At 47.7% G+C, this 25,691-nt stretch overlaps 1 protein-coding gene across 1 annotated transcript in view; it reads left to right on the top strand.

Annotated features, from left to right (window-relative positions):
- Positions 1–25,691, top strand: part of LOC139047299 (uncharacterized) — a 1,527,628-nt gene that overhangs the window by 344,156 nt on the left and 1,157,781 nt on the right. Inside the window, exon 7 of the mRNA XM_070521114.1 lies at positions 13,231–13,401. Within this exon, the coding sequence (XP_070377215.1) occupies positions 13,231–13,401 (171 nt within the window). The remainder of the gene's footprint in view (positions 1–13,230; positions 13,402–25,691) is intronic.

Below are 25,691 nucleotides of genomic sequence, written 5' to 3'. Positions count from 1 at the left end.
ACGACTGAGCAAAAATTTTAGGAAGAATAACAGATGAAAACACCTCAGTGCATTTCAATATTTTTGAATTAGTACTATCAGGCCCACTGGCAGACGAAATCTGCAGTTTATTGATTAGCCGGCTAATACCATCTATATTATTCTAATTTATATGAACGATCTTCCAAACTGCGTTCTTTCCTCTTCCATTAGGCTTTTTCCATTAGACATATATATATATATATATATATATATATATATATATATATATATATATATATATATATATATATATATATATATATATATATATTGTAGCGAGATATAAGCTATTCTTAGTCATCTGTACATGATCATCATCATGTGGGGCTCATATGGGGTTCTTCTTCATCATCGCTTGTGGGGCTGGCTCTCGAGTGTGATCCGTGCTGTGGGCGTGATCGCTTCGCCGTATCTTCGGGTCGGAATAAACGTAGTGACAACTGCTACGTCACAAGTGGTGGAGTGTGCGTTTCGGTCCTCCGTCCTCTGACTCCCCGCTCAACCTCCTGGAGCTTCGATCGGGTCGCCGATTGTGCCAGCTGTCCGCCACCATGTCGCAGGACGAGCCAACAGGCACTTCTACTTCCACCATCTCGGCCTCGGCTACCCCAGCCTCCCCGTATTGGGTTGTCAGTGGCCACCAGCGTGATCCCCATCTGTTTGCTGGACTTCGCGGCGAAGACGTCGAGGATTGCCTGGACGACTACGACCGAGTGAGTTCGGCTAACCGTTGGGACGATACGTCCAAGCTACGTCACGTCGCCTTTTATCTGACCGTAGTAGCGAAGACTTGGTTTTTCAACCATGAGGTTGCTTTCACGAACTGGGGCGCTTTTAAACAGCAGCTCCGCCAAATCTTCGGCACACCGGCTGTTCGTTCTGCCCTCGCAAAAAAGACGCTCGACGCTCGGATGCTAGTGGTCATGGCATTGGTGGCATTCTCCTACAGCGAGACGACACTTTAGGGGAGAGGGTCGTCGCATACGCAAGTCGCGTTCTGACAAACGCCGAAAGGAATTACACCTTCACGGAGCAGGAATGCCTAGCTATCGTTTGGTCTGTACAGAAGTTTCGACCTTATCTTCACGGCCGCCATTTCACCATCGTTACGGACCATCATGCATTGTGCTGGCTTTCGACGCTGAAAACCTTGTCTGGACGGCTTGGTCGGTGGATCCTTCGTCTACAAGAATACGACTTTACTATTACCTACAAGTGCGGAAAAAAACACCAGGATGCAGACGCGCTTTCTCGCTGTCCGCTTCCTACGACACCATGCATTGGACCTCCAACTACCATCCGTGACAAGCTTTCGCATGACACCTCTTGACATGCTTTCTTGTTGGCCACTGCAGACGTGATGCCTAAACACGACAACGGATTCTTCCAATCTCATCAGTTGGCGGACTCTTACTGTCGGCGCATCATAGACCACCTCCAAGGAGCTTCGCGCCCACCTAGCGCCCGCCTTCGTCGACAGCTGACGCAATTTAAGATTGACAACCGCGTCCTGTACCGTCATGTCTATCACCCTGACGGTCAGCGCTGGGTACCTCTCCTGCCACGCTTTCTACGTGCTCATGTCCTGCAGGCTTCTCACGACGACATGACTGCTGGTCACCTTGGTTTCCAGAAAACCTATGACCGCATCAAAGGTCGCTTCTACTGGCCTGGATTGTCCGCCAGTGTAGCGAAGTATGTCGCTTCCTGCGCCCTATGTCAGCGTCGACAGCTCCCTACATCAGCTCCCAGCGGACAACTGCAACCGGTTCCTTGTCCGTCGCAACCATTTGAAATCGTTGGCATTGACCTGTATGGTCCTCTTCCTGTGACTCCCACCGGTCAACGATGGATTGTGACAGCCGTTGATCACTTGACACGCTACGCCAAAACAACTTGTGTGAGCTCTGCCTCAGCCTCTGAAGTTGCTGCATTCATACTTCAATCCTTTATACTGCGCCACGGTGCTCCTCGCGTCCTCCTGAGCGACTGTGGAAAAGCATTCCTCTCGCAACTAGTAGACGAAGTACTCAGAGCCTCCGGAACCATCCACAAGGCTACCTCCAGTTACCATCCGCAAACTAACGGCCTCACAGAGCGATTTCATCACACGCTGTCAGACATGCTAGCCATGTACATCGAACCGGATCACAGAAACTGGGACGCAATTTTGCCATTCGTGACTTTTGCGTATAATACCGCCGTTCAACGCACGACCGGTTACTCGCCATTCTACCTTGTCTATGGTCGTTTGCCCAGTTCCTGTCTTGACGTCTCTTTCTTCGCGCCAACTGTCAATCAATGTCCATCCTCCTGTGAAGAATATGTGTCCCGCATTCTGCGTTGTCGCCAGCTCGCCCGTATCAGCACCGAAGCACAGCAACAGGACCGCAAGCAGCATTACGACGCCTCTCATCGCGTCGTGTGCTTCCGCCCTGGCGACGAAGTGCTACTCCGGACACCAGTTCGTACTCCTGGCTTGTGTGACAAGTTTCAACTTCGGTTCATCGGCCCCTACAAAGTCTTGGAGCAGACTTCCCCGGTTAACTATCGCGTGGTACCACTTATTGTTCCAAGTGACCGTCGCTGCCGCGCTGCTGAGGTTGTCCACCTGTCCCGTATGAAGCCTTTCACGAGGCGTTCGCCGCCCCTTTGAATTGCGGCCAGGATGGCCGCTCTCGCGCGAGGGGACATTAGTGTAGCGAGATATAAGCTATTCTTTGTCATCTGTACATGATCATCATCATGTGGGGCTCATATGGGGTTCTTCTTCATCATCGCTTGTGGGGCTGGCTCTCGAGTGTGATCCGTGCTGTGGGCGTGATCGCTTCGCCGTATCTTCGGGTCGGAATAAACGTAGTGACAACTGCTACGTCACAATATATATATATATATATATATATATATATATATATATATATATATATATATATATATATATATATATATATATATATATATATATATATATATATATACACATATATATACATATTGGTAAAAAGTCTGAGCCTTGGTATATTCGGCCCGACTTGAGCACTACTACATATGAATATTCTTGCAGGCACATAGCCCAACGACCAAGCCGGCCGGTAGCGTCCTTGAGTAAGGAAAGGCAGCAGAGCACATGGTGGTCCGTGATTACAAAGAAGTGCATGCCACACAAGTACGGACGGAATATGGAAACCACCCAGTCGAGAGCCAGGCATTCACGATCTGTAATTGAATAGTTGTGCTCCGCTGCTGTCAGGAGGCGGCTAGCATATGCGATAACACGATCTTGACCCTGTTTTCACTGCGCTAAGACGGCTCCGAAACCGTGACCAATGGCATCGGTACGCACTTATGTGGTAGAGTACGGGTGAAAGAGGACCAGTATAGGTGGCGTGGTGAGAATTTTGGTGAGGAGGGCAAGCGTGGCAGTTTAAGCGGGGCCCCTCTTAAACGGCACTTCCTTCTTCAGAACATCAGTAAGAGGTCGAGCAATCGCTGCGAAATCTTTATCGAAGCGTCGGAAGCATGAGCATAGTCTTACAAAACTTCCGACGTCTTTTAGACACTGAAGTAGAGGAAAAGACGTGACAGCACCAATTTTCTCCGGGTCTGGTTGAATACCGGAAGCGTCGAGGTGGTGGCCCAGCACTGTTCTCTGCCGACCACAGAAGTGACACTTCCATGAATTTAGTTGGAGCCTAGCCTCGCGGAAGACTGGAAGAACAGCTGATAAGTGCTCAAGGCGTGTCTCAGATGAAGGCGAAAATACTAGAACGTCGTCTAGGTAGCAGATGCATGTTGACCATTTGAACTCTTCAAACCGACTCCATCATACGTTCGAACGTTGCTGGGGTGCTGCAAAGACCAAGTGGCATGACTTTGAATTTATATAGACCATCAGGGGTGACAACCGCGCTCTTCTCTTTACCCTTTTTATCCACAGAAATTCGCCAATAACGAGACTGAAGGTATATTGATGAAAGGTAGCTGGCACCCTCGAGACAATTGAGGGCGTCATCAATGCGAGGCAAGGATTAGACGTCTTTCTTGGTAATGCGGTTTAGATGGTGGCAGTCTACGCAGAAACACCTTGTGCCATCTTCCTCTTAACAAGCACCACGGGCGACGCCCAAGGGCTCGACGAAGGATCAACAATGCCTTTGCCAAGCGTCTTGTTCACTTCGTCTTGAATAACCTCACACTCAAAAGCAGAAACTCGATAGAACCGGCGCTGAATGGGACTGACATCACCAGTGTGTATGCGACGCTTAAAAATTGAAGTCGGACGCAATTGGCGATTGTTGAGATCGAAGAGGTCTTGGTCCACATAGCTGTTGCTTGTTCAGGCAATAGGTCCGCAGCAATCATGGCACGAAGTGTTGCACCAGGGCAAATAGCATCCTGCGGAGATGGTGAAGAATCTGAGCAGACGTCTACGGAAAATTTCGTGACATGGTCCTCTCCGATAGCGCGCAACGTTGCAACTGATATGCCTCGGGGCAGCACTTCCTTTGTCAGGGCAAATTTGTCGAAGGGAAGGCACCTCCATTTATTGGCGATGGTGATGATGGAGTGGGGCACGGTAATATTGCGCATCAATACGACATCAGGAACAGGTGTGGCGACGTGGTCACCATCGGGCGCGGGAAAATATTGCAAATCGACTAAAGTCAAGGCTTTACGTGATGGGTGGACGAAGGCGGTCGTACTAAAATTGTTCGGCAGTTCGGCACGAATATCGGTGAGTAGAGGAAGTTCGAGGCAAAGGGTACCGGCAGAACAATTGATCAAAGCTTAATTCACAATAAGGTAGTCGAGTCCGAGGATTTGGTCATGGGGACACCTGGTCCGCACTGAAAAAAGAACAGGAACGCGGCGGTCGGCGTTACTTATACGGGAAGTACATATTCCAGTGACGTCAACAGTGCTGCCATCGGCCACGCGTATGGCTCGTGCAGTAGCAGGCGCGAGGACATTCCTCAGCCGACGATGGAGGTTAGAACTCATTATAGACACCTGGCGTCCAGTATCTATTAACGCCGTCAAGGGGACACCGCCGATGGGAACATCAAGTAAGTTTGGGTTCGTTGGGAGCGTCAATGGACGATTCCGACATGACGAAGATAATGCAGCACTACCCCACAGAAGTTGCATGGTGTAGTTTTCCGTCCGGGAGGGTGCATAATTGGTCGGCGACCAATAGCAGCGTGGCTGGGGTGACGGTGACGACGGCGCGGAGGTGACGGCGAGCGAGCACGACGGCTGACATTGACGTCGGCGGATACGTCGGAAGTACGAGGCATACAAAGAGGCGAGTAAGGGTGCGGCTCGGCATATGTGCGAGAAGACGGGGAAAAGGAGCTCGAATACTGCGACGACTAAGAGGTACGGCATTGGCGAGCGACGTGCCCAATGCGGAGGCATCTAAAGCAAATCTGGGAGAATACAGATCGGTATCTGGGATTGCGGTATCTGGGAGAATACAGATCGCTGTCAGGTGTAGCAGTTGGCACCAGTCCGGCATAAGTTCGGGAGACGGAGGAGGCAGCAGGAAAGCCTAGGTTTGCAAATTCTTGCCGCACAGCTGCTTGAAGGAGAGAGATCGTTGCGGCTGGTTGGTCAATGGTTGGGTTAAGTGGGCGTGGATAGAACGGCGCAGGCCACGTAGCCTCGAGCTCGTGGCGAACAACACGTGTGGCCTGCTCATTTAAGGGTGGTGATGCGGTAAGGTCGATGGAAGACGACGTCGCAGCCATGCTAGGGAGCTGGGAGAACTGTGGAAAGACGCGGCGGCTTTTGGCAAGCTCAAAGTGGCTGCATTCCGCGACAATGACGACGATGGTGGACACATTGTTGAACACCAACAAGTTCAACGCATCGTCCGCGATCTCTTTGAGTACGTAGCCGACTATGTAAACCTCAGCCATTTCCTCGTCGACTTTCCGGCAAAGGGCAAGCACGTTGTGTGTGTACGAGATATTAAGATTCAGTAGGAGACTGAACTCGGGTAGCAAGCTCTATTCTAGCAGCCAGCTGTCGACCGGTTGGTTTCCAAAGAAGTCACTGAGCTTCTCCTTGGAGAGAATGCCAGCTAGAAATCTTGTCCTCGTGTGACCGGAACCAGACACGAGGTGTTCTGCCCATGTAGAATAGGACATTCTCTAGCATAATGGTAGGGTCCCAGTGGTTGTTTCGGCTAACACGCTCATGCAGGCTGAGTCAGTCCTCAACGTCGAAATTGTCTCGGCCGGAGAATATGGCAGGATCGCGGTGGTTGGTAATCGTGACGTACGTGGTTGGTGGGGTCGCAGGAGTAGAAGCAGGCGAGATGTCGGCACCATGAGCCATTGCGAAAAGCAGGAAGGTACGGCCGCTGCGGATCTCCGTGGTGAGCACGGGGAACGGCACCCTCCACCAAAATGTTACGCGAAGTAATAAGAACTGGAGACTATATACAGCATCATAGCTTAAAAGCAGCCATTGACGGGCTTATCAAAGAGATAGCGGAACTTAGGAACGGCTTACCTTCCGGTAACAGTGATAGCGTAGGGCAGGCTAGGAAGCATGATGACTCGGTTGAGGTACCAAGATCTGTGGAGGTCGCAGAAGAGAACATGGCGGACGAGGAGACGCCTGCTCCGAAAAAGAGGGCCCTATCCTCGACGGTGCTGATGCAGGGCAGTTGGTTCCGAGCTTAAAGGAATGATGGTGACATTGCATGAAAGTATGAATCAGATCATTAGTAGACTAGAGCGGACCGAAGAACGGGAAAATATCACGGATCAGAGATTAGGCAAAATTAAACTATATCTAAACAAGACAGTGGTCCCTGTTATGGCGCGGGGGTGCACTCAGCCGCTAGCCCAGCAGGGTAAGACGCCGAGTGGACTTGAGTACAAAACTAATTCATCAAATTTCCGTGGTCAAGATGGCTCTATTAAATGGTTCATTTAGTATTTGGCGGTGGAATCGTAGGGGGTTCAATCATAAGAAGGCTTATCTGCAGCAGTTTGTTAGAACGCAAGGTGTGAAACCAAGTTATCATTTTACAGGAAACACTGACGTCTAACGTGACCTTAACGGATTTTAAAGCGGCAGTTAAGGATAATGAACAGAGCAGAAGACTCTCTACTCTCATTAATAGGAGGTTGATATATATTAGACATGATTTCACATCCTGGATTGCAAGATTAAATACATTTTGGTGGAAGTAATTTTCGGTCGGCAAAGGTCATGTTAGAGGAGCGTTCACTTGCTTAACCTCTACAGTAGCCCCTGGGACACGAAGCAGAGTTTCAAATCTCTCTTAACCAAGGCAACCAATCTGGCTAAAGATGCACCATTGCTTATTGGAGGGGTCTTCAATGCACCATATCATGTGCGGAAGTATGTTTATTGCACTATTAAGTGGGAGAGACAATGGCAGCAGGCACTAGAATTTAACTCTGATTACAGACCCTTCGTATCGCACCAGATGTGGCACGTTGGCATGTGGAGATCCGACACCTGATCTGAATTTTGTTCGGGAGGTGGTGGAGTCGTCCTGGTCCAATTCTAATACAGATTTTGGTAGCGATTATTACACACTTATAATTACTTTAGTAGTGGCTAATAAAAAGGAGCGCACATTCAGGATAGTTGACTGGGATTCATTTAGGAAACGAAGAGCGTAGAGAATCGAAGATGAGGGAAATGAGTTGACCTTGGAACAGTGGAATAGTCAGCTTAAAAGTAACGCTGAGGCGTCCACTAAAGAGGTTCAGACCGATATTGACACAGAACACATGGGTAGTCACCTGGCGCATTTATTGGAAGCGAAGCAGTCGATGTTAGCGAGATCGAAGGGTCAGAGATTTAATAGAACACTGAGAAAGCGTATAGAAGTGGTTAATCAGGAAATTGAAGACCATTGTCGGGTACTGTGCAAGCATCAATGGGATGAAGTATGCAATTCTATTCATGGTCGCATTAAGAGGTGAGGCGCCTGGAGTTCGCTCAGACATTTACTAGATGAGACAAACACTAATTCTAATCAGAGGATTGTGATAGTTAAGCTGGTCCATCAGGCGTGTCGGGACTCCACGGAGCAGGAGTTGCTGAAGGATTTGGCTGAGAGAAACCTTCCGTTGGAGACCTGGCACGAAACACCTGACGTATTCTTAGAATATAGTTGGGACGAAAATGCAGCAATGGATGAGGAATTTACTGAAAGTGATTTAAAGATGGCGCTGCAAAATATTAATGGTCAATCAGCATCAGGGTCGAATGGCATTACGAATAAAATGTTGCGCAATTTCGACGACAGGTCAATTGAGATCCTTACGTGGAAGATCAATTGCCGATGGAAGGAAGGCTCTTTCCTGCAAGAGTAGTAACTTGGAACTACTGTTTTGATACAAAAACCGGGGAAGGCTATAGGGCTAGAAAATCTCAGACCCATTTCCCTGCCATCGTGTTTGGGGAAAGTCCCTGCGCATGTCTTATTGAATACGCTAACGCGTTATGTTGAGGGCAATGGGGTCTTTCCGCACTCGATGATAGGATTTCGTCCCGGCCTCTCGACTCAGGATGCTATGTTCAGGATTAAGCATCAGCTCCTTGACCGGCGGACAAGGGATACTAAGGCACTAATTGGACTTGATGTGGAAAAAGCTTTTCGATAAAATCCGACATTCTTTCATTCTACGGGTGCTATCGAATTTGAATATGGGGCAGCGGCTCTTCCATTTTGTCAAGGCTTTCCTTATGGATAGAAGGACATGTCTCAGGTCTGGGGAGAGAAAGTCGGAGGTCTTTAAGTTGGGTTGCTGTGGTACTCCGCAGGGATCCGTACTCTCGCCTGTGTTATTCAATCTGGCGATGTCGAAGTTGGGTAATATACTGGACACTGTCCAGGATATAGGCTATTTCATCTACGCGGATGACATTACTTTATGGAGTGTCGGTGGTAGTGATGGAAAGCTTGAGGCTAGGCTGCAGAAGGTGGTAGCACTTACGGAGGAGTATCTGAGTCTCATGGGGTTCAAGTGATCCCCTAAAAAGCCGGAGTTATTGATCTTCAAATCTGAGAAGCTAGGTCGTAAGCCAAAGGGTTGGGTACCGGAAGTTGAGCCTTGCATTAAAATTCATACTAGGGAAGGGTCGGTGATACTCAAAGTTGAAACTATCCGGGTCCTCGGTTTTTTACTTGAAGCGAACGGATCGAACATTAAAAGCATTCAGCGTATTACCAAGAAGATGGAGGAGGCCGTAAGACTTATAAGAGGGATCTCTGATAGGCATAGGAGTTTAGAAGGGTGTGCGATGCGCTTAGTTCACACATTTATTCTGTGTCCTTTCTCGTATATGGCAGCTATGCTAATTTGGAATGGGGGGAGAAAAAAAAAATGTAAGCATTTATCAGAAAAGCCATGAAGGCTGCGCTTGGTCTGCCAATGACTACGTCAAACGATATGTTGTTACGACTGGGTGTGGATAATATTTTAGATGAAATTGCCAAGGCTCAGCGGACTGCACAGAGGGAGCGGTTGCTCGGTACACCAGCGGGTAGGTATATTTTAGAGTCAATTGAAGAATCGGCGGCTGTGTCGCAGGATAGGGCGCCCCTACACGAGTTGAGCGTGAACTTTAGGCAAATATCCTGGTTCGTCCGTTTGCGTGAAATGTGCGCCCCGTGCACAATGTAGGGAGCCGGGTCGCGAGAGCTAGGGCCTTGTTGCGAGAGGCAAAGGATCAGGAGGAGGAATCTTCGTTTGTTGATGCCGCATTCGATTAATAGTAAAAATGCTTATTCGGTGGTCGTGGTAGTTGGCAAAGGGAGCGTTAGAAATGCCGCTTCCATTTATACCAAAGATCCGTGGGTCGCCGAAAAGGTGGCTATTGCTCTAGCACTAATTGATTCAAGAAGAGTTTTGGTGTTTAGTGACTCGCGAACGTCGATTAAAGATTTCTCGAGAGGACTTGTTGCGGAACCGGCTAACAGTCTGCTGCAGGGTAGGGATATCACTTCGCATATAGTTACTTCGTTCCCGGCGCACATGAGCACAGTGGAGGGAGCCCCGCGTAATCTCAAGGAGGTGGCGCACAGGCAGGCACGAAGATTAGTGTGCCGTATACTCCCTGAAGGGGCTGAATCTCCCACTCCTGAGTACAGGGACCAGCTGGTGACCAATAACGAAATCACAAAGCACTATTACATGGCCACAGGTGGTTACATTAAGGCTTCTGTAGACCATATACCATGTCTGCATATACCATGTCTGTATACCATATTTTGTAACAAGTTGTTATGAACGAATAATAAACTGAAACTGAAACTGAAACTGAAACGAGCGCACCATAACCCAGTAATCATAAATAAAATAATAAAATTCATTCGGACTGAGGGGTTTCAGCCTATTGTAATGAGTGTGGGGGTTCGCTCGATTTAGAACACATGCTTTGGCGCTGCTTGGCATTGGCCTGTGATGTTTCTCGAGGTGAACAGCGGTGGCAGCGGATGCTGCACAGTGAACTGCTGGCAGAACAACTCAGGGCTGTCCAGGGGGCCCGTGTGACTGCAGAGGGACTCGGTCTCTCTGTACCGACGTCGGAATGGCCCGCATCAGTCCCAGACTGATCCCTCAGGACCTAAATAACGTTCTTCATACCATACCATACAACGTGTATTTACAAATGACACTGCAGCACTAGCCAGTTCAGCCGACAGCTTGAAAGCTAGATAGCACTCGTCGGCTTCGTCGGGGCTCCCGCGTGCATCGGCCACACGAAACATACTATATGCATGTATCAATATGACTAATAAAAATTGGGCCCCTCGGTTAACGCCCTTTGTTCTCCTTTATTGCCTTGATTGAGCGATTTTTCGTTGTTATTGGCAGCCAGGAGGTGACGAGCACGCTCAAGTAGAGAGGGTTTTAAAGGGGCCGAGCCGGCGCACTGAAAATAGATAAAAGGATGAATAGGGTGGTGCTGGCGTCTGCAAATGGTCCACTTTGCCTCACTTCGCTTGCCATGGCTGCTCGAAAATTGTGGCGGTGTGCAACGGAATTTTAAAAATGCCGCCAAATGGATCCTCCGCAGAGAAGAGTTGCAGAGCGAGATCGTAAAAAAACCGAAAGTGCTCGAACACGTTGCACATCGGCGCAGAAAGTTTTATTATGCGGTAATAAACCGATGCTCTCCGGCAGATCCGAGTAGCCAGTGCCTGAGGGATCGGCGGCAGCCATCTTTTATTCCTTTAGGAAAGGGGGCAGCTTGCGGCTATTGAGAGAAAAATCCAGTTTTGTTCGGCATAAAATGCATGTCTAACGCGTGCACGTCATTTTGACGCGGTGAGTTATCGCTGTTTTGTGGCGTCGGGTGACAGGCACGTGAAATAGTTGGAGCCCGAAAACTTTTGACCAATAGCCGAGGGCTAATCACGAAAAAGGCGTCAAATGAGAAATATCCATTTTTCTTTTCTTCGGTTCAGTCATGCATAATGATTGCGTACACGTCATATCAGATGGAGAACTATCGCAGTTTTCGTGACGTCGTGCTACATACAGGCGAATCGGGGATGGTCCAGAAAAGTTTTGGACCATTCGTGAAGGGCTGATTGCAGAATTGTAATACAAAATTTTCGGATAGCTTTACGTTATAGCGACCCTGTACAATCTGCTTTATGACCTCATGCTACTTGGACCGAACTTTCATTGCGAAGACCGGTGTGTAGAAAGCTGTGGCGTCAAAATCACCGTGCCTCACACAAATGGTTCCCCAATACATTCGATGGAAGTTAGGCAAGGTAGCCTGAGGTCGCGAACCAAGTGCACCAGTCTTGCGCTGTCTAGGAGGTGTTGACTCAGCGCAGCGGGACAGTTTGTTCACTTGGGTTTGAAGTTTTTGCTGTATAACGCAAAGCGCGTCTCTGGTTACTTTTAAACCTCCACTAGATTGTACTGTTTCCACCCGCATGCTTGTCAGTATTGTGACACTATGACAATGCCTAAGGTGACAGCGCAAACGCGCCTCAAGCGCTGACATAATTACTGTCGCAATAAAAGTTAGCACTGGTTTGTGCGCTCGGCGTTCGTAGCCCATACCGCAGGCACGATGACCACAAAAAAGACAATATGATATCAAGAAACTAAAAGATATTTTTTTCAGGCATCTCGTTCGTTTTTTCTTTCATGACAGTACCAGAAGCCTCACGAGCTGTTCAAATGTGGTAACAGTTTGCGGGCAAAGTGGCTGCGGCTTTGCTGAACTCTAACAAAACGAAGAAGTAATCAGCGTACCTAAAAGTATTTACAACCTACCATCGTTTTGATTATTTCTTTGGCAATTTGCACAAGTTCGTCAACGATATTAGCATTTTTTACCGATGGGCTATGCATTGCTTTCGATAGTTTAGCGATGCGCCTAAAATCCTCAGACGTTATTCTAACTACGCGAGTCCGACTAATGTGTACGCTGCATACAGAGGTACGACAAAATTTCTGGTACCCTCAAAAGCGTTAAGACGCCGTGTAAGGCCTGTAATGGCATCGCCTAGGCACGAGTACGCTGCCCGTAAGGAGTCGTGCCACTAAGCTGAGAACGCTTTCAGGTTACGGCACAGATATTGTTTTGCAGTTTTAATATTTTTTAGTCCGGGAAGATTAAAGGTAATGGACATGCACTGTGAATGTTGTGTTTATTGAGTTATGTTTACGTTTCGCCATTATCGAAATTGTGAGGAATATTCAGTCAAGAACCTAGCACCTGGTTTGAGCAGCCTAGTAGTTCAGTAGTACAGCAATCATATTCGGTATGTACAGCATGTGGAAAAATACAGCATAAATAAACCTAAATAATGTGGAGCCACACAGCAACGCCAACGGCGATGATAACGGCAAACATTCGCTTGGAGTGTCTATGTAATTGCTATCGCAATAAAAGAAATCACTCAGTGATTTCGTCATGCAGGAGCCAGTTGAAACGCCTTCCTTTTGCGTATACACGCTGGCACGCCATTTGGCGAACGTAGATAGCGTAGTATACCGCCCGTATTTGAGATGTTTTCACTAAATATTTTCTCCCAAATCGCAAAGGGATCTGATGGCCAACAAGAGAGCGCCTACAATCTCGCAAAAAGATGTGATATCTCTGCTCTGTGCTTGCGTACTCTGTGCAACCACGGAGCAGTGCAGACCATATGTTAATGGTGGTGTTTGTTTTGCTACCTTGCAGTTATGTACCTAGACAACCACATTACGAAGTCCATGCAGTGTTCGAATCTATATGACTCGGTGTGCAACGACAACTACTTCTACAACGCCGAGAGAAAGGACCCCTCGCTTTGGCCGTACCGCTACAGCAGCCTGTACCTCATCTACAATGCACTACAGAAGGCCATTTTAGGTGAGTTTGAGACTGTGCCATCGGGGCAGGGCAAAACCACATAACGAGCAGACAGATGCGCAGACGCACGGACGGACGGACGGACGCGAAGGCAGGCAGGCAGGCAGGCAGGCAGGCAGGCAGGCAGGCAGGCAGGCAGGCAGGCAGGCAGGCAGGCAGGCAGGCAGGCAGGCAGGCAGGCAGGCAGGCAGGCAGGCAGGCAGGCAGGCAGGCAGGCAGGCAGGCAGGCAGGCAGGCAGGCAGGCAGGCAGGCAGGCAGGCAGGCAGGCAGGCAGGCAGGCAGGCAGGCAGGCAGGCAGGCAGGCAGGCAGGCAGGCAGGCAGGCAGGCAGGCAGGCAGGCAGGCAGGCAGGCAGGCAGGCAGGCAGGCAGGCAGGCAGGCAGGCAGGCAGGCAGGCAGGCAGGCAGGCAGGCAGGCAGGCAGGCAGGCAGGCAGGCAGGCAGGCAGGCAGGCAGGCAGGCAGGCAGGCAGGCAGGCAGGCAGGCAGGCAGGCAGGCAGGCAGGCAGGCAGGCAGGCAGGCAGGCAGGCAGGCAGGCAGGCAGGCAGGCAGGCAGGCAGGCAGGCAGGCAGGCAGACAGGCAGGCAGGCAGACAGACAGACAGACAGACAGACAGACAGACAGACAGACAGACAGACAGACAGACAGACAGACAGACAGACAGACAGACAGACAGACAGACAGACAGACAGACAGACAGACAGACAGACAGACCTACGGATGTATGGACACTCTGCAAAGGAACCCAGTATTCGCTATCTCCTTGACCTGTGGACCGCCATAGGCCGAACAAAATAGTGACCATATTCGGGATATCGTACAGAATAAGCTTAAATATGTGGTGCAGTCTCGAAAGGCACAAAGGATGTTGGGCGTGCTAGTTGATTTTTAAAATGGCGATACATTTTACCAGCGCTATTCAGTGGGACACGGTGAGTACACCCACAAACCGCACTCCCTAGTAGGTGGTGCTTAAGATACAAAAACTTTGCGGAATCCCAACCAGGCGAAATCAGAGCCCAATTTCCAGCCTTGCTAATTCAAGAAATTGCCTGAGGACATCATGCGTCACATGCACAATAAAAACTGCCTAAATAATACTCAGCGGCGTAAAGTGTGGCCTTCACATAACACTATCGAGGACTTGCTGAAGAAACATTCGAATACAAACTTACTAATTTCTTTTACAGAGGCAGTATTTCACAATATTGCCAGACAGGCAGTATTTGACCTGCCACAAATTGTCGATTTCCCAACCAGGGTAGTCGGTATCTCAAGTTCACTCGTAGACGTTGTGTTTGTTAGCGTCCATTTCTTTGAGAATACTGTTCACGTTGAGCCCCTTGAAGGATTATCTGACCATAAGATAATATTTTGTTCTTTGATATTCCCGAATCGAATCCTGTATGAACGCTCGGTCCTATAAAGCGAGTGCTCTCGTTCATAGATTCAGACGATGCAGCTATCATTACCTACCTTGCATACAAATATATATATTTTTTTACCTCACTTCAGACCAGCAGTCGTCTACTGATATGGTGTGGACTGAGTTTAAAGCCATTGTGACGCAGTGTATAAAAGGGTTTGCTCCCCGAGTTCAAAGAAAACTAGAAAACGCAGTCCTTGCATATGTCGAGATATAATCAACTTGACGCGCAAAATAAAGAGACTTAGGAAAAGAAGAAAATCGCACATATGTAAGAAAACTGACTCGGAAATAACGCTACTAACGAGGTCACTGAAAAGTAAAACACGTTGTTCCAAAAGCAGTTTCCGAACCAAAGCATGCGCCGCCACGTATAAGAAATGCTTAATGATTAGCAAAGTAATCATTGATTAGTGACTGGATTAAGATGAATTCGGTATATTAAAGAGGGTTAAGGTGGATTAAAGTCTAAGAAGGTACATTAGGGTGGATGAAGGTGCGTTGAGGTGCATTAAGGACGATTATAGAGGATTAGGGCAGATTAAAGTGCATGAAGATGGGTAAGGGTTGATTAACACGGATTAAGGTGGATTAAGGAGGATTATGGGCGGCTAGGGTGAATTAAGGGAATGATGGAGGATTAGGGTGGAATAAGGTAGATGAATATAGATTCGGGTGAATTAACGTGATTTGGGCACGGTTTAAGTTTCAGTTTAAGTTTCAGTTTATTATTCGTTCATAACAACTTGTTACAAAATATGGTATACAGACAAGGGTCCCAAAGTCAGAGACTGCACCGGGACTCTTGGTTTAGAAGTTATACAAAAAAAAATAAAGCGGAATACAGAGCAGAGAAAGAAATCATGAAATAAGCAAAATATAACCAAGAAACTCAGTGACGAACACACATAAAAAACAAAAGGAAAGATGCACAATCAATGGTAATTCCACAGCTTCTAAATAGCAAAATAACAATGTAGGAAATTAATCAGACAGCAAATAATTCTTGAGTTCACATTTGAAAGAGTACAAGGTAGTTGACAACTTAATGGAATATGGAAGACTGTTCCATATTGGATTATGGTGGATTATGGTGGATTAAAGTGAACGAGGGAGCATTAGGGTTGGTTAAGGAGGATTGAAGTGCATTAAGGAGGGTTAGAATAGACTAAGGTCGATGAAGGTGAATTAGGGTGCATTAAGGAGGACTTTCGTGGATAATGGTGGATTAAAGTGAATGAAGGTAGATTAAGGTCGATGAATGGGGATTCGGTGGATTAATGTGCATTAGGAGGATTATGGTAGAATATGTGGGCTTAATATTCAATGAACCCTGATTCACCCTGCAAATCATATTGACCGCAATAAAGACGAGGACAGAGTAAGAAAACACATAAACAGCACGGGCGGTAACTTTCAACTGTTTTATTCATAGCAGCCAGTGGGCATATGTAGGCAAAAAGAACATGCGCAGATCGCAGCAAACAAGAATGCACATCAGCTTAGCGTGGCAACCAATTATCAAAAAAAATCTATTTCCGCTTGAAACAGCCTAATGGAGGTATCGCTAACACAATCTTGGCCTTTCTTTTTTATGTGGTAAGCCTCCATCAGTTCACGTGCAGTCTGGTCATGGCTTCTGCCCAGAATCTTTATCTCCTCAAAAAGAGGTGCACAGCGACAGGCATTGCAGTGCGCAGGTAAGTGCGCCAATTCATCTTTCGTTAACTTTTGTTCATGCTCCCTGGCTCGATCATTTAGGCACCGTCCAGTCTGCCCTATGTAGGACTTGCCACACGCCAGGGGGATTTCATACACAACTCCTACATTGAATTTGGCATACGGCTTGGTGTAGTTCTTACCGCAACCTTGCCTTCCTTTAGGATCACGGGAGATGCGGGGGCAGAGCCGCGCCAGCTTAAAAGGGGCTGAAAAAGAAAGGCCAAGATTGTGTTAGCGATACCTCCATTAGGTCGTTTCAAGCGGAAACAGATTTTTTTGATAATTGGTTGCCACGCTAAGCTGATGTGCATTCTTGTTTGCTGCGATCTGCGCATGTTCTTTTTGCCTATATATGCCCACTGGCTGCTATGAATAAAACAGTTGAAAGTTACCGCCCGTGCTGTTTATGTGTTTTCTTCCTCTGTCCCCGTCTTTTTTACGGTCAACATGATTTGCAGTAAATACCAACTAGGCCAAACTGAACTTATTCTGAAACCTAATTCACCCTAGTCCACCTTAATGCTCCTTCATCCACCTTAATCGAGCTTAATACTCCCAATCCATCTCAATAGAACCTACATCGCCCCTAATGCACCTTAGCCTATCCTATATGGTCTTAATTCTGCTTTATCAACCCTAATCCATCATAATCACCTTAATCCTCCTTCATCCACCTTAATCTTTATCCGTGCACATTAATCCAACTTAATCCTGCCTAATAGTTTCAATCTACCTTAATTCACCCTAATCCACCTCTATCAGACCTAATCCAGCTCCATGGTCCCTAATTCACCTTAATCTGTCCTAATCTGTCCTAATGGGTCTTAATCCTCTTTTATCAACCCTAATTAACCTTAATCCCCATTATCGACCTTATTATTCCTTTATCCGCTTTAATCCTCCCTAATCCTTGTTCATGCATCCTAATCGGCCTTAATACCCTTTCATCAACCCTTCACCATAATGCGCCTTAATCCTCCTCCACCCACCTTAATCTTTATTCATGCATCTTAATCCTTTAATGCACCCTAATCCACCTAATGCTTCTTTCTTACCCTCTAATCAACCTTATCCTCCCTAATCCACCTTATGTCAATCACTAATGATTCATTAAATTGAGGAATCATTCTCTTATACAAGGGTGAACATGCTTTGGATCACCTCTGGCCTTCCTTGGGTCACGTGATATTTCCAGTTTACAACGCAACCTTGAAACATAGAGATCTAAAGGCTTTCGCCTTAAAACTTAAAAAAAAAAACTCAATGTAGACTAGCTAACGCTCATCACATGCAATACCACGGGTATACTTGCCACTAATTTTTTTCAGGGCGCGAAGCAGAATCTATATGCTGCACTTCCGACTGAATACCAACAGTTAGCGATGTGCGAGCTGATCGAGCCGCCCCAGAATATTAAGCATACTGAGGACAAGCGCAAGAAAAGCGCTTGTGAACAAGCCGGAAGAATGAAAAAAAATACAGAAATACGGGATGCTTTGCTACAAGCTGTAAGACAGACGCCTCAGCTCGCAAACAACGCTGTTCTTTGTCGGAACAAAGTTCTTTCCGCCAATGTCATGCAGCCACTGCTTCCTGCGCAAGCCGTCACGCTTTCCTTGTGGTATCATAAAAAGGACATAACCATCTTCAGGCTTTTTATGGCAGTTATATGCGCAACAGCCTGGCATAGCGCTAGTGCATAGAGCAGGAAACACAGCGTACAACGTTCGCTACGCCGACCTAAAGCGTCGAGCATGGAAGAAGGAAACTGAGGAGAGGCCCTGCCTTTCCGCGCGCTAGGAGAAAAGTGTGGAGGAAATGATGTAGTAGGTTCTGTTCATTCTTGCTATTTCTTTTATTTCTTTGCTGTAGCGGCCACGCCTTTCGGGCCACAATGACGGCGTTGTTATGGTTCTGTGCGCTCACACGTTTTGCTCCGTAGGTTTCGTACCGTGGCAAAGGCGCCGTGCGGGCAGGTTTGCGTTGATCTCCGTCTTTAGTTGCGCTATGTTATCTGGACCGTGCTCTACCGGATGTTGCTATTTCAAGGTGGGACAGGAGGAACTAAAGTTCATGAAATGAACACGCGTGCAACGCCGTACGCAATGTACCGCGCCACGGCAATGGCTACGGACGAAGGAATATCCGCGGGATATGTTGCCTTCTTTCGCGCAATCATACTAACGTGCTAACGATTGCTTAGTATTGCCGCGGAGTGCGCGGGTCTGAGCAGCACGGTTGCGCACAGCGCAGCGTGGTTTTGCGAGAAATGTAAACAATAGAGGAAAGCTGGCCCGATAGGCGGAGCGACGCCATGAGCAACGCCAACTTCCGGCTTCACCTTAGCTTCACAAAGAGTGACGTCAGGGCCTCTCCTTATGTTGAATTCCAATGGCGGAGTTGGAGCAGCCGACGGACTCCGCGAGGGAGCACTCGACCCTGGCGTAGAGCGAAGCCTCCAGATACGGGAGTGGAACACAAGATGCGCCACCGGAGCAAGGCGGAAGCGGAAGTTCTATCACGAGTTACCCAGGATACCTTGCGGGTTGTCATTTCCTTCCGCTGTTTGCTCCCAGCACCGCCGCACCGGGCACTTCTCTCTTCAGCGCCGTTCACCTGTTCGTTTTTTTTTTTAAGTGCGGAATGGATATCTCGCCAAGCGTGCAGCAGCTTTTGCTTCCTCGTGATTCGTGACTGGTGGCGCCTCCCAGCAGACAAACGAGGTAAAGGAAATACGTCACGCACAGTTCCGGTCCACTCCGCCGATTTTGGCGGAGCATATTTTTCTGCTCCACGGAGTGACTCCCGCTCTGAATCCCCTCCGACTCTCTCATTGGAACACCTTATTCCCGCCCTCACTGTGTCATTGGAACAAACTTGTTCCGAAACGAGCAGAAAAACTTGCTCCGACTCCTCCATTGGAATTCAACACTAGTTTCCTTCATCCGTGGCGCCAAGCCAGCTTACACAGGATGAAAATGGCGCGAACGAAAAAGAAAAAGACAAGCAAAACTCAAGATTCGCACGTTTCTAAGGGCAACAGCAGGGAGACCAATCGTCGTGCAGAAAAATGGGGGCAAAACTGGTTGCCCTGGGGGAACGCGCTATGAGCGAGAAGGTCGCGCGGTGGCGGCAGAGTTCCAAAGAGTGTCGCTACTTTCAAATTATCAAGGGATTTTAGGGCATGTGGCATACGACGATTCCGGGCCCACGGTGCGTGCATCCGAACGATCGAGAGACGTGTAAGCTCCGCCCACATCCAGTCCCCCAGCTTGACTTCATATCCGCGTCCAGAAGCGCGCTATAAACAAATCTGCACGGCACTGCTTCCCTTTACGCGAACACTTTGAATAAAATTATGCCCCTGCGAGTGGCAGAACACATCACGACGGCGCGTTGTCCACTGACGACTCCGCTAACAGCCAGCGATAGGGCCGGTAGGCCTAGCTAGGCGGACGCCGCGGCCCACGGCGCTTGCGATCCAACCCGAGCTCATCGAAGAGCGCTTATTTTTGCCAAAACAATTAACACTGTACACTTATGTCACCCGCAATTAAATGCAATTGGTTTACTCGACGCAGTCATTGCGAAGGACAAATGTGCAAGCGAAGCCAGCAGCCTCGCTCAGACGGTCGGTGTGTGCTTTCTGCCCACGAAATGTACTCGCGTCGCGGCTCCCGATCTCGCCAGTAGCTTAGTGCTAGTTTACTAGGCGCTGCTTTACATAACAGGCACACGTTCGAGATAATTTTAGTGAACTGGTAACTATTTCGTGTCGGAAACAAACTGCAGCAGGCTTGGAAAACAAATGGCTGCGGGAAACCGGCCAGCCAGCGCCACCTCCGTGGAGGGAATGTCAGAGAACGTCACATGCAAGCCGCGCTGTCATTGGCTACGGCGAGACGGTGGTGCTGTTGTCGAATGCGTCGGACGATGAAAACCTGGCCGGTTTGTCACACGCCGGATGATCCGGCCCTTCGGCACGGTAAAACACCTTGATTCCGGCTGCCGTTCCGGCGCGTCGGACACCGGATCGGACACCAAATCAGACCGTGTGTCTCCCGCTTAACAGGTGGTCACTCCGTTGATATGACGACCTCCTTGCCTTACGCTGGCTCCATGGCGGCTTCACTGGGATATATAGCGGTGCGCTACGCGTTGATTGATCAGTCTCGCCATGGAAGTTACCGACGAAGAGTATATCTGACTCTCGTTGCTCTACTGCTTCGGAAGAGTTAAATTCTAAGGCGAAAGCTGAGCAAGCTAGGAAGAATGAGAGAAAGGGGTTTCAACGTCCCCAGGAAGCAGAAGAACAACGAAAAGAACGATTGCGAAAACGACGAGAAGCTGAAGCAGCTAAGCGGGCTGCTTTAGAAGGTGAGTCTAGTCTTGCTGACGGAATGAAACTATGAGACGACGACGTGTCGAGGAATCAGAAGAACAACGGGCCGAACGTCTTGAAAAGCGGAGGAGGGAAAATGTGTGTGTTTCTACTGAAGAACCTGTGCAAATAAGTGACTACATAGAACGCGTGGCTCAGTTTGCATCAGCTGCACGCGACGGGTGACTAAACGGCTTTGAATATAATTGCCTTGGCAATACCTAGTCGAACAGACAAGAAGCTGGTTATCGTGAGCGAAGACATGAACAAGGAGAACTTTTCGTTCATACAATGCGTAGAAGAGGAGTGTCTTCTGGAACTCTGCCTGCAACAACCAACGTCGACTACACAGCGGGGAAGAAGCTTGGACTTGGTCCTCCAGAGACTCACACCAGACGTTAAATACAACCTCAACAACGTGGAAACCAAGCCACACTTCTTCACGGACCATAAAAGCATCTTCACTGGAGTCAATAAAAAGTGATTTCATGAGTGAAACAAGTCTTTGTCTTTAATAGAGAAGATAGATTAACATCAGTATAACCGAATTAAACAAAGCAAGTCCAAACTAAACCAAGTCCAACATCAAGTTACACCACAAGCAGAACTACAAGCGTAGCCATGGACATATTGCTTTCGCAATGCAACCAGGTTTAACCACAGCTAAACCACAGCCAATTTTTTATTCATGGTTGCGCGCAGTTGACGAATTGGTCGATAGCTTTATATATACAAAAATCTTAGAAGCTCAATAACCATTTGCAAGGAATATGCTTTCAGCGGGAAAACACGGTGGTCTGAAAAAAAATCGTAACAGCCTTTCCAATGACCATCACTTTCATGAAAGAAAAGGTTTCCTCAAACGGCATTGCTCAATCTAACCGCCTACTATTGGCATGGTCTAGGCAGTCCCTGTCACCCAAATAGTTGGAGCTTTCCTGTTACCATTTAGACCTTCTCCTTGCACATGTTCTCCAAATTTCGCCGGTTGGTGTGCCGAAGAGACAAATCTAATCTGGAGCCAGTTTAAAATGAAAACAAAATGTACATTCTAATAACTTTAGAGAATTGTTCAACGGATTCAGTGACATTATAATAGATCACATCTTTTGTTGCAAAACATTATGCGCTCTGCAGAACCACGTCAAATTAAGGGCAATGTCGTCCTTTGTGCCTTCACACGGAAGCCGCAAACAAGCTACGCAGCTGATATTCTTTTCGCTGTGTCAGGCACACATGTTTAAAGATTGCTGAAAAATTTTGAGAGTTGATTGAAATTTAAAACGGCAGCAGCAACATTAGGGCAACTCAGCGGAAATGAAGCACACAGAACCAGCGCTTGCCCTATGCGATTCTTTTTGTCCCGCTGTATGTTTGGCATTGGCGTCTCAATTATCACAAACAATACGTTTAACTGCGCCGGTACGAAACGAATCAGTTGTCGCAGCAACATTCACACTGAAGTATATTAGCAGCCAAGCTGGAATTTTCTCACAGACCCTAGAAAAAAGAGCCGTTTTCTTTAGTCTTGAGCACATGATCATACATTTTAGCTTAAGATGATGTTCCAGAGCAACAAGGAACAGCGACTCACCTGCTGCATACTAAATAACACTGACTGGGTAAAGCAGTAATTTGGCTTGTTGGTAAGGCATCGTGAGGCTTATAGCGCGTGAAAAAGACAAGGACGAAAGGTAGACGTGACACACAGAGGCGCTAACTTGCAACAATCTTTATTTCGACCAAGGGACCCATACATATATACAACTTTTTCGCGTACATCATACAACTTTTGCAAACACGGGATCCTCTCTTCGCTATGACATTTCTTTCATCTACCGCTTGGCTCTGCGTTCGCTTGGTTCGACGACGCCGTCGATGCTCGCCGCAGAAGCGTGCCATTGAGAGTTGAAAAGAACATTTTGACATGGTCCCTACATGCCATGGCTCCACTGGCGCAGGCATAAAAACCATCTCGTTTGATTCCGACGGGGATCGTCGGTGAGAAGTAAAAGGAAAGGAGTAAATTATTAAAGTTACCTTATTTTGCGTCTTTCACAGTTGAATAACGCGCTTGTGAAAAATGCAAACGTCATTACTGATGCATCTAAGTCATTTAGGAACCGTTCTTACCGTCTGCCATAGCACAGGCGGCACATCGATCAAAAGCGAAGCTAGCGTGGAGATTCAATTCTGTGCTTAAACTCCACTCATGAATTACCAACTAGCCCGAGCCTTGTGAAGTAATTGGCATCAAATTATTTGTTGGATATAACTGATTACGCACGCAGCACTGCGAAGCGTGGCTCGCCATGATACCCTCCGTGACGTAGCATGGCGCCGTAAGTTGCTCTCTTTCCTCAATCCACGTTCCTATCGGCGCTTACGCAACAAGCTGTTCGATACATCCAACAGCAGGGAACACCAGTTTACCTCACCGTATAGCCTAGCTTTAATTTACGCCGCACTGATACGTTACAGGACGGTTACACCACGAACCGCGCATGGAAATGCTGCCTGCGCAATCAGGTGAGTTCAACAAACAACTTGTGGCCACTTATTTCGCCTAATACAGCCGTTTGGAAATTTTGAAACACGGTCTTATGCTGTTATTGTGACTGTCCTTTTTTTCCAAAACAAGACATGTAAAATAATGTTTCTAACAAGTTGGATGATGTATTTAGCTTATTGAGTGAAGGAATTCCTTTGATTTGTTTTGCAAACGATGTCCGCCTTTACTGAATCTGTAGTTTACACTTTTGAATAGCTAGCTGCGATTTCCCATTGTGCCCACTCATTGATTGACTAGGTATGTGTATGGATGTGCACAATCACCGCATCCGCTGTTTCGTTCAACCGAGAAGAATTGCGGATCCATGTGGCCTTGTGTGGCTCCAGTCCTGTTCATTTGGTAGCCGTTACTGTGTGGGTGGATTAGTTATATTTTTTTCTTGCTGATTTACTAATTTGTGCGTGATAGATTGAGGTTAGTTTGAGTCCAGATAAGGTTAAGCAACTTGTGGCCTCAGTGAAGTAACAGATAATGTCGAACCAACGATTTCACAAGGAAGTGACACACTAAAAGGCATCCACACTGCTGTGACAGAGGCCAAAAGGGACTCTCCAAAATTGAGGAAAGATTTGACACTGTTGGCAACTTAAAGGGAAGCTCAAACACTTTTCGAAAGAAAGAGTTCCCTGCGGCATTCTGCAGTCTTGAGTCCACTGAACGCGAATACCTCGTTTAAAAAGGGCGTAAACAAACCCAAAAGGCTGTTTTTTTGCAAGAAAATGCGCACCAGCGCCTCAGGGCATCGCGCGAACGCCGCTGTTGTCCGTGATTGGTCGGAACCGTAGGGATGTCATCCACGGGGATCACCGGTCCGCGCCACCGCTTCAGAGCGTAGCACGCTGTTCTGGCCTCACTACTCAGTTGTAAGCATTGTGAAACGTTCTCGCTGTCTCGGAGAGCTTGTATTTTCGCCGTACATGTTCGAACCGACAGCTGATACAGAAAACGATGGCGACAACGGGGGCAGCGACGATGTTGAATGTGCCAATAGCGAGAGCAATGCGTGCACCTTCTCGCGCGTTAGAAATCTTAGCTGGTACAAATGTCTTTTCATGCAACTGCACGTTTCAATGACGGGAAAAAAACGTCCTGAGGTGTCACTGGGAACTTCCTGCTGGAAGAATGCCGAAACACTCACATCTCATTAGATTGTAAACACGGGTGGAATTCCGCGATGTCAAGCGCCTTGCCGCTGCTTGTCTAAAGTTCCGTGTTTTTTTTTTGTTCGTTGATACACGATCGCGAACATAAGTGCCGCGTTTGGATACTTAACACTCTTCAACATTATCTGCCTGTTTCACACTAGCTGCTTCAAACTCTTCGATTGGTGATGGTAGTGGAACAGGTTCATCAGGGGCTCGGTTCTCAAGGTGCTCTGCCAGGGCCTGGAAGAGAGCAAGGCATGAATGTCATGAATTTCTAAATATCATGCATATCAGGAAACATGACAACAATTGGATTACTTGCATTACCTGAAATAACTTTCAGTAATTTATGTGATGGATAAGTTGTCTAGTGACGTAGTAATGTGAATTACTTGGAGTCTGTAATGTCATCACTAAAGCAATTTATTAATTGCGTTAAATATTGTCACGTGGTCGTGACGCTGAATAACACAGTACCAGTACTTCGAACGACAAAACTAACTTTTATTGGGCGAACCTGTGCCCACAAAACAGGCTACACTTATAGCACAGCGATAGCGGCGAACACGCTCGGCGATCGTCGAAAATCTGATCAGCGGGTCCAGTGCGTCGGCTTTTATACAGCACTCATCGAATGTACCAGACTAATCGTTGGGAACCGCGTGCCTTCCACAAAATTCTGCAGGCAGGCACGTTTTGCGCTGTGCGACAACATTTGTTAGGCGGCGAAACTTGGTCGCCCGATAAAGATAAGTACACGGGTCATTACCCCCCTCTTAAAAAGCATCGACCCGATGCTTCAAATAAACAAAGGTAACAAAAAAAATCACTCGTAGCAAAGAAAACAACAAAATAAGGAAGTTCGTCAGCGTCCGTAAAATGGTTTAAGGCGCACCACGTGGACCACTTCAGATCGTTGACGGCACCACAAGCGCTGACGGCACCACAAGAAGGTAGCTGGCGCGGACTGGTGAGAAGTTCTTCTTCACGAGCAGGTTATTTCGAAGCGTTAACGAAGACAACACGCGCTTAAATGCCCTAGGGA

This window comes from Dermacentor albipictus, chromosome 7, assembly GCF_038994185.2.
Source record: "Dermacentor albipictus isolate Rhodes 1998 colony chromosome 7, USDA_Dalb.pri_finalv2, whole genome shotgun sequence".
Taxonomy (NCBI): domain Eukaryota; kingdom Metazoa; phylum Arthropoda; class Arachnida; order Ixodida; family Ixodidae; genus Dermacentor; species Dermacentor albipictus.
This window is presented reverse-complemented; position numbering and strand designations above follow the sequence as displayed.